The sequence below is a fragment of the Lacerta agilis genome, chromosome 5 (assembly GCF_009819535.1).
Source record: "Lacerta agilis isolate rLacAgi1 chromosome 5, rLacAgi1.pri, whole genome shotgun sequence".
Classification (NCBI taxonomy): domain Eukaryota; kingdom Metazoa; phylum Chordata; class Lepidosauria; order Squamata; family Lacertidae; genus Lacerta; species Lacerta agilis.
In genome coordinates, this window is record NC_046316.1 from 55,053,658 (window position 1) to 55,065,955 (window position 12,298).

The 12,298-nt window shown below is 44.8% G+C and overlaps 1 protein-coding gene across 1 annotated transcript in view; it reads right to left on the bottom strand.

Moving 5' to 3' along the window:
* The window catches only part of RRP12 (ribosomal RNA processing 12 homolog), a 29,407-nt gene extending 19,276 nt beyond the window's left edge, over positions 1–10,131 (bottom strand). Inside the window, exons 1-17 of the mRNA XM_033149869.1 lie at positions 9,953–10,131; positions 9,072–9,313; positions 8,031–8,114; positions 7,079–7,155; positions 5,948–6,053; positions 5,391–5,507; positions 4,985–5,123; positions 4,720–4,847; positions 4,305–4,403; positions 4,017–4,108; positions 3,816–3,927; positions 3,170–3,270; positions 2,960–3,074; positions 2,530–2,672; positions 1,889–2,010; positions 1,233–1,297; positions 945–1,107 (exon numbers count right to left, since the gene is read on the bottom strand). Coding sequence (XP_033005760.1) covers positions 945–1,107; positions 1,233–1,297; positions 1,889–2,010; positions 2,530–2,672; positions 2,960–3,074; positions 3,170–3,270; positions 3,816–3,927; positions 4,017–4,108; positions 4,305–4,403; positions 4,720–4,847; positions 4,985–5,123; positions 5,391–5,507; positions 5,948–6,053; positions 7,079–7,155; positions 8,031–8,114; positions 9,072–9,313; positions 9,953–10,091 — 2,044 coding nt within the window. The 5' untranslated portion in view covers positions 10,092–10,131. The remainder of the gene's footprint in view (positions 1–944; positions 1,108–1,232; positions 1,298–1,888; positions 2,011–2,529; positions 2,673–2,959; positions 3,075–3,169; positions 3,271–3,815; positions 3,928–4,016; positions 4,109–4,304; positions 4,404–4,719; positions 4,848–4,984; positions 5,124–5,390; positions 5,508–5,947; positions 6,054–7,078; positions 7,156–8,030; positions 8,115–9,071; positions 9,314–9,952) is intronic.
* Between the last annotated feature and the right edge of the window lie 2,167 nt (positions 10,132–12,298).

Below are 12,298 nucleotides of genomic sequence, written 5' to 3' on the forward strand. Positions count from 1 at the left end.
GTGTGAGGAAATTAAGAAGTTCTGGTCAATAGTGAACGAAGAAATGAAGAAGATGCTGAAAATATCAATAATAAAAAGATCAGAGGCATATCTACTCAGATTAATAGATGAAGAAATACCCTCTCGGTAGGAAAAGAATCTTTCTCTATGCAAGCATAGCCGCTAGAGTAGTAATAGCCACAAATTGGAAAACACAGAGGGTTCCATCAAAGGAAGAATGGATTTGTAAATTAAATGACTATCTAACCTTGGCAAAATTAACTGCTATAAGAAGAAACCAGTCAAATTAAAAATTAAAAAGTGAATGGAAATGCTACAAGGACTATATGGTAAAACGCTGCTCAAAGAAAGATATGCTATTATGTCCAGATTAAAATTATGAAGTATACAATATAAAATATAAATAAAATAATTCAGTAAAGAAATATAGAATCAATAATGTAAGTGAGGAGATATTTGGAATGCAAGATCATTGTAATATAGATATTAGAAGGAAGTCGAGTTGGAGGCGGAGGGAAGTAAGTCGGTGAAAATTAATCAATGGAGTTAGAAAGTATTAGAAATGAAGGAGAAATGGGAACTGGTGGTGGGACAAAGGGATAAGATTGTGAAATGAGTAATACAATGTATTATACGGAAATAAGGTGTAATATGTAATGTAATACAAAATTAAAAAGAAAAAAAAGGAAAAAAGGGAAAAAAGGGAACAAATATAGAGAATGGAAAGAAAGAAAGAAAGAAAGAGAAAAAAAGAGAAAGATGCTGCTGGTGAAGCATGCTTCAAAATGTTGGAATCGATAGCATGGCTCCTGCCAGGCTTTCCACCCCTCTTTCTCCATTCTTGCATCCTCAGCAAGAAGCAGAACTAGTGCAGAAACAGCTCCAGCCACAGTGACTTGGCTAGAGTAAACTGAGCAAGGGTCACTTCCACAGACAGATCTTACCTGTTTGACAGCCTTTGTTAATTAGCCTGCGCAAAGCTTGGCACACGACGAGCCGCAGATCAGGGCGATTGCTGATGGCCATGCCCAAAGTACGTGCCAGTCCTTTGAAGGAGGATACCACATCGGTAGGCTGGCTACAGAAACCAGGCAGAAGGGTCCAGATCTGAAAGACAGAGAAAGGAGCATTGCTACGAACCACACAGTTACACTCCAAACCTTATAAGCAGAGGGTCCCAGTCCTAGATGCAGAAAACAAGCAAAGCAAAACTTGTAGGGGTGCTGCCTCACCTGCCACTGCAGTGTATCGTAGATCTTGGCTTCTAAGTGCCGTTTAGCCTCAGCAAGCTCTGTGGCTGGAGAAAGGTAAGAGAGAGGTCTGTGACTGTAGCTTAGTATATATGAAGAAGTTAAGCTAAGGGGAAAATCAATACACTCTGCCTGTAGGACACCTGGAGTTTGCATGTTATACAAAATCTCATGAAATTATCAGGCAACTGCTGTCATGATGTACTCCATACAATAGTTGACCCATATATTTGTGCAGATCTAATCCGTATCCAAAGCCACAATGGGTGCAGACCCAAAGGATGAATTTCTGCTTGCTGAATGCAAACAGTACTGTTGTGCAGCAATAGACTATAACTAAATCCCAAGACTGAGACTTCAAATGTGGAGCTTTAACATCTGTATTTTTCCATTCTGTATGCTCAAATACCCCAAATCTGATACTTGCTGAGGGGTAGGGGAAATCTCATTAGAAGCTGGATTTTGTTTTGGGAGTCTGGTATAGTAGATTTTCTGATGGATTCTCCAGGCGGAATGTACCACAGCTCTACTGCAATCTTAAACCCTGGAGATGGAGCTGTTGTTGTGCTCTTTTAAGGTCCAACACTCAGGTCTGCTTGTACGTGCTCATGGTCTTGCCCATCTACACTGTCAGTTACCTCTGTGTTTTAGAGTGGCAGCCAGTGGCAGGAAGTAACTGGAGAAGAAGGCAAGGGGTGCATCTCGGATACTGTCTCGGAGTACAGGAAGGAGCCAGCTACGGGGGAAATCCAGTGTCTCCCTTGTGGAGGAAGCAGAAGAGAGAACAAATGACAAAATTAAGATGATTGGGGAAGCAATGTACCTGGGTATGCTGGATTTTGGTGCCAATGTGCCTTTGCGAGTACTTTCAGCCACAACAATGCTGTAAGATAGTGGAGATGTGAAAGGCCCAAGTAGTAAACACCCAGTTCAGCCTACAATCCTGTCCAAGAAATCCTGGTCTTGGAGCATCCAACTAAATGGCAAAGGCAGATTCAAATGCGATTTTGCTAACCCCTTCTAACAGTGTTTGCAACATGCAACAGTGTTCCTAATAAATGGAAGTGTATGGGATCCCAACTTTTTTTTCCATATGAACCCTGATGCAGATGTCTATTCAGACAGTCACATTTCTATCCTATTCAGGTGGTAGCGAAGTCTGATTTGAATCTGCCTATGGCCACTGTGAGAATAGGATGTTGAACTAGATGGCTTGATCCAGCTGGGCTTGTCTTATAAGAAGGTATAGAAACACCAGAAAGGCAGAGATTATACTCACTCTGTGCCATCAATATCTAGGGGCACAGCCTGTAGAACAACCTCGGGGCCCATAGTGGTCACTGCAGCTCCTAGAGTCTGGTCGAGCAGCACGGTGTGAGGAAAGTGTGGGGAGCCACGCAAATCAGCTAAGGACTGTAAGCACTGCAGAAAAAGTAAAACGAAAGAGAGCATCACACAAGTAAGCATGTGTTATAAAACAGCCTACCCTCTTATAATGACTCCTTTCACTGACTTCTTTATATCCAAAGTATAACACACATTTATGCATCCAGAAATCTCCAGCTCACGATCCTAAGAGCTCTAGAAAAGTTTAGCAACAATGCATCTCAGAAGTTTGCAGGGCCTCAGTGTCCAAATGTTCTTTTGCCATGGAGATCCCTTCCTGTCTCTTGTGGAACAGGGCTCAGTCACCACAGAAACTCCTTTACCTTACACATGGTGAGGTGGCACTGATGCCCACACACTTCAAAGAAAGTCTTCAGAACCTGCAACACGGAGGCCCATGCCGCATGGAACCGGTATGTCAAGCCCTCTTCCACTGCCCTACAAGGAGAAAAGCAAATAGCTATTCAACACGCAGCCTTTCAAAACCAGGATTCTGACCTCTTTCCCTCAACCCACTGGGCCACTTCTTCTACCTGAACATCTTGCAGACGTGCGCAGCTGGTCCAGAGGGGGTGGCAGAGGAAACCAGCCCCAGCTCTGCCATGTGGGGGCCCACGCATTCATTGAGCAAGACCTACAACAAGAGGAAAACACACACACATTGAGCTTTAGCACTAGCCCACTATCCTTACAGAAGGGGTGGGCAAAGTCCAGCATGTGTCCCAACTGGGCCCACGAGGCAGTTTTCCTCAAACCATGCCCTCTTGCCCACACGGTGACATAGATGCCAAACAATCAGGAGCATTAAAGTGCTCCAGTTATTCCTTGTCAAGAGAAACTTGCTGTCAGCTGACTGGCTATGCAGCAAGCCTGCAGTGATGGACTGCGCTAAGGAGTCCCCCACCAGCACAGCCGATGCCTGCTTCAAGCAGGATTTCAGTGAGTGCCAATCAGTGCTTGCAGCAAGCTGGCTGTAGGTCCAAGTATCCTGTTACATCACGGGGTTGAACTGAAGCTGGCAATGCAAAAGTTCCCTGTAGGTGTGTATTCACAAAGAGGACTTTTGGGGAGAGTCGGGTCGCTTACTTTCACTGAAATGCCAAACAAATCTTTATTTCAGCAGCACACAATTCTTGACAGCTCTACATGGTACACTTGGGAGTAAAGATAGGACAGTACCTTTAGGGTTTGAGCAGACGCCGCCGCCACCTGTGTGTGAGGAGAAAGGAAGCAGTTCATTGCCGCACTGAAGAGGCGGGAAAGGTGAGCCCAGCAAAGATCCCACTGCAGCCTAGAGAATGGAGAGACCTTTTGTTATGGACCAGCTGGGGCGTAGACCCAACACCACCCATCCATCTTTCCCACTACTCTCCTCCTTACTTTGCCAGATTGACATGTGCCCGCTCCATGACAGATAGCCAGGCCAGCAGAGGCTGCAGGTCATTTTCACTGGGTAAATAGTCATATAGGGCCTGGTAAAGCGGAATAGATAGCGTTATTGGTTGTTTACTGAATCTGCATTGTTAGCTTGTGAATTGCTTTGAGAAGGGTTTTTGCCTTGAAAAGTAGGATATATATGTACCAAAATGAATAGCTAAGTATTTGAGCCTCCAGGGCTGGTTATGCACCCCCCCCCCACTCGTCTAGTCTGACTCTTACAGTACTCACCATGATGATCTGGGCATTGAGTTCAGCTGGCAGGCAGGATGGGGGCGGCTGTGTAACCAAGAGGCTGTGGAAAGCTTTCATAGCACATGCTGTTACTAGCTGTGGGGTGGAGAGAAGATGTGTAAAAATAAGTTCTTTTAAAAGCACCAGACACAATGGCTCTCCCACAAAAGCCAGTGTGCCAAATATGGTAATGAAGTGTCCCTCCTAAAGTGACACGGCAATTATTTCCCATCCTCAAGAGGGACTTTAGGTACATAGGTAATTCATACCAAGCCCTCGTTGGTAACAAACAAAGACTATTCATGCTTTCATTCTTACTGAAGCATGTTGGCTCTCCCCACTGGGCGGTGTGGCATCCCCAGAGCAGAGGCAGCACCACAGAGCCACTGTTAACCAACGGAAGAGAGCTCACCACATGGCTGAGGGTCATAACTCGAAGGAGGGTCTCACAGCAAGATTTGACAGATGGGGCAGGCAGGCAGGGCAGCAAGTCGCGCAGCAGAGTGAGTACATGAAGAGTGGTTGTGGCCTCTTTGGCACCTGGAAAACCAAAGAGGTCTAGCACTGCTACCTTCTCCTACACAGTTTATTATTATAAAACTCACAGCCCACCCTGTCCCAGAGCAGCTATGCAAATATTAATAAAACACAACTCATGAATTTCCCGTCTCCAATACCTCCAGCTTTCTCAATCTCTTGCACACAGAACTTGGCAGCAGAAGATGCAGCTGGGTGATGCAAGGGAGCCCCATCCCCAAAGAGGAATTCGCTACCTCTCAGGATGGAGCAAACACCATGCTGAGCAGCCTTGCGAACCTGCAACCGAGGAAAGGGGAGGGAGAGAGAGTGGTGAGATGGGCTGTACTTCATGCCCAATTCCAAGCAGTTACATACTGGAAATGAGTGACATCTCTTATGATACTTTATTGTTAGCCCCCATAGGCATTCCACATGGAAAGGTGGGACATACATAGAACAGACAAAACAAAAGCAAAAGTTACTCTGGCAGCGTTGGTGTGCATGCTGCCAAGTGCAGTGAAACTGACTGGTTTGTGCTGAGCAGGGTAGGTGATGTGAACTTACCTTGGGCTTGACATGGACAGTAAAGCTGAGAATGCCATGAAAAACTTGCATCGTCACAGGGTAATTCCAAGCTACCAGGTTCTGTCTTCGCAGCAATGTAGCTAGGCAGGAGAGCACCTGAAAGGAGACAGATTAAGGATGGACATAGACTGCTATCACTATGCCAAGAAACATCCTTACATATACACTAGTGAGTCCTTAAGCCAGGGGTTCAGTTTAAAATTTCTGATGCATCTGACACCACTACCTACGCCCTTTATCTTTGAGCCTATCAACAGGATTTATTCAACCCAGCACTGCTCCACACACCTTGCTTGTGGGGGTGATGGGGTGAGAAGCAATAAACCAAGAAGCTATGTAGAATGGCCCCTGACTCCTGGACATGCATCCCCCCCTTTCTGCATTATTTCCCATGAAGCATCTCAAAGGGATTTCACAATACAATCACAATTGCACATCACACTACATAAAGGGTTCCATTAATCACAAGAGCTGCCCACACTCAATATCCAGATGTCCCTCCTGCCCCACGGTTAGTCCTCTCCTGAAACACTTACCCAGCGAAGGGCCGAGGTGGAGTCTCCACAGGCTTGGGAGCCTAAGATCCCCATAAAGGCCTTTGATGTATCAGAGAACTTCTTGATCAGCACAGGACCTGGTACCCTATTTGGGAGTTAAGAGATAGGAGGAGGCATCAATGTGAGACAGAAACAATAGCAAGTACAGTCGTACCTTGGAAGTCGAACGGAATCCGTTCCGGAAGTCCGTTCAACTTCCAAAATGTTCGGAAACCAAAGTGCGGCTTCTGATTGGCTGCAGGAAGCTCCTGCAGCCAATCGGAAGCCACGGAATCCCCGTTGTACGTTCGGCTTCCAAAAGAACGTTTGAAAACCGGAACACTCACTTCTGGGTTTTGATTGTTCGAGTGCCAATTTGTTCGGGAGCCAAGGCCTTCAAGAACGAAGGTATGACTATATTCCACTACCCTTTGCTTCCAAGGAACTTTACTCTCTTGCAGCTAGGCTTAGTTTGGTAGCACCCTGTACTTCTAATCTCCCAGTCCATGAATCACCCACTCTGTTTCAAAAGACAAGAGAGTCACCAAAGGCCCAGAGCAGCTCTTGCACTTGCACCACTTGCACAGTTATCCATTGTCAAGTGTAAGAACAACATCCACACTTGGGTCATGGTGGGGAGTTCCAGTCATCTTATCTAAACAGAGATATAGTGAAGTGGTAAATGTACACAGAAGTGCTTGAGTGATCAGGGCTGCAGAAAAGATACCAGAAAACAAATGTCTAAAAGATTCAAGATTATTTTTTTTTAGCATAAAGGACAGTTTAAAAGGTCAGGTGCAAAAAAATGCTAGGGAACTTTTATTTCAGTAACACATCATATGAATGTGTCAATCGGTTAAACAGCAACATAAAGAGGAAGGATATTTATCTTGGGGACTCATTGCCAAAATACAAGAAAAAAGAGGCCAAGAGTGTAAATGGATTCACAACAGAGAACAGAGCCCAGCACATTCAATAGCTACATCCTGATCAGCCTTTGTCCGGGAAATAGTAAAGATAGCATTGAAGGTTATGCTTGCATCCTCAGTTGTTCTAATCCTTTTCTAAAGCATCCTGACGTGGGCCACTGGCCTGGTCCAGAAGTACTTTTCTCATGTTCTTAGAACTCACCTCTTCAACACCAGATTCAGCAGGTAAGCAACAGCAGCCAGGGACTCTGGAGATTCCACAGCTTCCAGCGTAGTCATCTGAGGAGACATAGTATGGTGCAGGGAAGTAATCAGAAAGGATGTTGGACTCCTTGCGATTGCATCTTGAAGTCTAAAGGAGCACCTTTAGGTTATTGGTTTGTTTTTCCTCTTATTATGTTTCGATTATGTACTTTGTGGTTTTATTCTGTATTTTTATGCTATGAACCACCCTAAGATCTTGAGATGAAGGGCAGTATCCAAATTTAATTAAATAATAATAATGGCAACAACAACCTGGCCATATGCTGGTTCATGTGACAATCTTCCCCCACCTCCCATATTGTTATGATAAAATGCAGGATATGCTGCAAGGAGACCCAATCATAGCACGCTACCACCAGTATATGCATGTCAGAAATATAGAGGGCTGTGTTGTGGGGCTCAATTGTTATCATGAGTTCATTGACTCCCTCTGCAGTTGCTACCATGGGTGAGCTATGGATGCACCATTTCGCAATTTTCTTAGTGGTTTAGTTCCCTGTTCCCTTGGCTGAGTGCATATCAAGTGGAACCTTCTTCTCACCACCATCACTCCAACTGGTGTATGGAATTGTTTCATCCAGTGGGATTGGTGTTGGTTGTGCTTACTAAGCTTCTCTGGAAATTTTCCTTGAAGGGCAAGATGTAAATGTGGTAAAAAAAAAAAAATTAAGTAAAAAGCATGAAGGGAAGCAAGATAAACTGTTCATGCAAATGCTACAAGGTCTTAACATTACTTCCTGTCTGCTATTTGCCCTATGACGGTCAAGTCTGTCTGTTTATTGGGATTACTGACGGGTACTGCAATCACAGCAGTTGTTGGTAACCACACTCAACTGTACATATCAGTGACCTGAAACCTGCCTGCCTCATTTCACAGTACTGGTACTTACCAATGCACCAAAATACTCTGTCTCACTCTCTACGCCACCCTGTGCTCGGATCACCTCGGTGACAGCAGCCAATACTGCACATATCTATCAAAGAATCCAAGTGTGAGAGTTAAGATTAAAGCCCACCTAATAAATTTAACATTCCCTCACAACATGCCACCCCAATGCCTACATGTAAGTATTGTTGTCCATCCCTATGAATGCTTCCTGGAGAGACTGAAAACTCCACCAGTGATTACTGGTCAGCATGATTTCAACATAGATAAGCAAATAGCTGGAAGAGCAGACCAGCTATCTATACCCACTGTGCTGGGCTTTCAGCATCTCTTGAGCTGACATGAGAGTAGGAGGGTTGTGTCTGAACTAGAGATCCAGGGAGATGAGCGGTAGATTGACATTCATTTCACTTGCTCCTTCAATCTGGAGATGAAGGCACAATGCCCACTTTTCTCATTCTTGCAATCTAAGTATGAATTCAAGTTCTGCTTTAAATTTCCAAAATGGCATAGCAAGTCTTTCTCCATTTCTCTCAGAACAATGAAGGCGTCAAAGTGCCCCCAATATGTAGCAGGAAGCCAGTGCATTCATAATGTGCCTCTGAGGATCCATCTCTTACATTATTACCAGACAGCCATCAACTACAAACGGTTCAATCCTGAATAACAAATATAGTGCACACAGTTCTCAGTTATGAACGGAGAGAGGCAGACTGGCAACTCTTATGAATATGATTATTACTTATTAATATTGTAGCTTTAGGGCAATTAACAATAAGCTAACAACATAACTGCTGCTTATGTGACACATTGTCAGTTGACTGCTGTTACTTCTTTTAATCTATCACTTTGGTTGCTTGGTATCCACTTTTCTCCGTTCCTTCTAATGTATTGTTTACGCACTTTCTTCTCTGCTGACCTCTCTTCCATTCCAACTCCTCTCACAGTCACAAACTGACTTTTTCCTCTGCATGCTTTCCTCCAATATTCTATGCCCCTCCCTTTCACTGCCCTTGTGACTTCTTAGGAATTGGCATTCAAATACCTCCTTGTGAGCAGCAGAGTTGGACTCCCAGAAACGTTGCACTTTACTGAAGGTGAGGCTGGTGCAGTCACTCAGTCCACTCAGGAAAGTGGCTGAAGATCTGTGGGTCTTAGCAGTTTCGGCATTGTCATCCTCCTCCATGCGCAGCTGACTCCCTTCCCCATCCCGTAAGGCAGGCAGGGGTCCTGATGACTGCAGTTCATTGTGCAGTTTCAAAGCACCCTCAGTAAGGTTACTGTTTTCTGTAAGGGAAAGACAAACCTTCAATCAACACTGGGGAGGGAACACACTTCATAACAGATTGCTATGAGGTTTCTGTCCATATAAGGCCTACCAAGAGAGTCGCAAATGATAAGCCAAGTTGTTTCCAGGCAATCCAGAAAGGAGATTAATCCACAACAGGCTGGCCACGGCTTTAGATAGCTACTCACTGGCTTGGTATCAAAGTTTGCACAAGTATCCTTCCACAACTATTACTTATTCCAATTTAACCATCAATGAACAAGCACTACGGGCAGCAGTACTTGACCCATAGCAACAAGGGTCGCTGTGGAAAATGAAATGTCACACTTAATAGGAGAAAAGATATACTTCTTGTATTTTGTATTGTGTTACAGGGCACATAAGATGCTGACACCAGCTATATCACACAGGGTGGGTACAGGAATTCATTCATGCCGGGACAGTTCCATGGTTTTAACGTTCAATAAGGTAGGATAACTAAACAAAGTACATTTCTCCGGGTGAAGAATGCTTTTCTTCAACCCCATGACGCTATAAGCCCTTGTAGCAGATTTCACTCTCTCTGAAGCCCTTCTATTCCGATCCCCCCGCCTTCTATAAGTGCATTCTATTTCCCCACTTATCCTGGCCGCACATACCGGATCGGGGAGCGAGCAAGCGACCCCGGGCAGCCAGGCGGTAGCGTCTCCCCTCCGGGTTACTGTCGCTGCTATGCCCCTTGCGCCAGCGCTTGAGTTTACTGGCAGAGCCAGACCGCAGCTTGCCCGAACGCCCCATTCCGAACGGAACAGGCCACGAGAAATCACACGTGCAGCTCCTCAGTTCCGCCTTGTTTTCCAAGTACTTCCGGTTATCCGCCTCCGTGAGGAGAATCAACTTCCGGATTACCTCAACGTCTTCCGCCGCTATCCAAAGAGGTAAAGAAAAAAAAATACAACATCCACTTCCGACCCCGTTAATAACCCATATGCGACGAAAGGGTAGTGGACGTAAAAGGCCGAGAATAGAATCATAATGTTGCCACAGTCCTTTACTCACTAGATGAGTCTATTTGTCTGTTATGGCAGCAGAAGGTGTTTTCTTTCTTTTTTTAAGGTGATTAAATTGTTCACGAGCGTGGTGAGGATTTATAGCAAAAAGTAGATATAAAGCAGATTTCGAACTTGTTTTTTTTTTTAATTAACTAAGAGGTAAGAACTAGTGTTTAATGCGTACCCGTTGATCCAATTCCTCCTTGACAATTATTCGCAGAGAGGCATGGGTTTCAACTCCATCTCTGCCACGTATTGGTGTATTGACTACAAACCCCCAAATTTAGAATCCCCTCCATACCAGTGCCAATGTTTTGCAATCGTTTTGCAGTTTTTCAGCCCAAACCTTACGTTTTGCAGTGGCCCCCAAAGTGAGAAATTGATACATCAAACCTGGGGTCATGGGTGTCACCCCAAAACCCAATGTTGTCCAATACTCTCCAAACCAGTGCCAAAGTTTTGCAGTCGTTTGGCAGCAGAAACCCCAAGATTTGCAGCACTTCCCCAAAAGCATAGTAAGAGACACCAAACTCTGGTTCCTAGTTAACATCACTCAAAATCCCACCTTGTCCAATTTAAGGCATATGGATAGTTTGACGTATCAGTTTAACAGTTTGGGGGATGCGGCAAAATGCCTGAATAACGTAGGCACCAGTTTGGAGGGGATTCCAAGTTTTGGGGTTCATGGTTAATGAAGCTAGATGTAGCACTTTTGAGTTTTGGGTAACCTGGAGGCACAGTTCCTTAGGCAGCATTGATTAGTGCCAACACTGTGACCATGTGCCTTGGAGGCCATTTATGGAAGAGTGTGCCTTTGGGGATAAAGTCAAACTATTGGAGAGTTACATCACCTGCTGTGTCTGTAGATACCAATATAGGAAATACATGTTTTATTGCAGGTGGGGCAAAGGAAGCAGGAGTGCCAACTTGGACCTGTGACCATGGGTGCCCGGGGCCATGTGATTGCTTGAGATTGTTCCCTCCAAAATGTATCCTTTCTAGCCAGTCTTCTGTCCCTATAAATGTAGCTTCCCTCTCAGTTCCCCAGTCTTGTTTGCCTGAATAAAGAGTGTTACATGAAGAAGCTGTCTCCTGCCTGCTATGTCAGAGAGCTGAAATCACTTGCTGAAATCATTATCCCCATGCTACAACATTCACAACCTGTCTGTCTATCTCCAGGCACTGTGATCGTCTGCAAGGGATTCCCACACTGCAAGATTAATGTTGTCCTGCCTGGCTGGTCATGTGTACATGACCAAGGTTGCTAAGACAGAAGTGCAAATAGGCTGGGAATGTGGGCTTGGGAGAGCACATATTTCTTTGAGACTCTGTCCTGCCATGTGATGCCCAAAATCTTCCTAACGCAGCACATATGGAAGACATTGGGGTGTCACTCCTGCCCACGATTCACTTCCACAAAGCAGCACACTCAACATGCAAGCCTAGAAGACCTTCATTTTGGTATTGGTTGTTAGCATCACATTCTCTCATACACTTTTGTGAAGATTTTTTCAGGCCAGTATCACTTTAGCTGGGGGGGGGGGGGGGTGTCAGATATCTGTCCTGCTTTGAGCACAATAGGAAGAAAATAAAGTGGGACTTTCATTCATTTACACTCTAGTTTTCTAGAGGCAGAATCCCCTGCCACACAAGAGGAACATTCAAGCATGCAAAGTTGCAAACCCCTGTTGTGTGAACTGGCTATGAGCCTGTGCTATAGGCGTTAAGTGTCTACTGTTCACTAGTATGTGGCGGTTCTAAGGCATTCATCCTAAGTAAGCTGGTGCTCATTTTGAAGGATCCAATCTGTAATTTATGGCTCCCCTTATGATACAACTCTAACCTGCCCAGTCTGGCTCATTAGGGATCTATCCTCCTTGCTGTGTTAAATAACATCTTGAATTAAGGGTGAAATTTAAAAACAGAGCAGTCCACGGGGATGAAGGGGTAGCA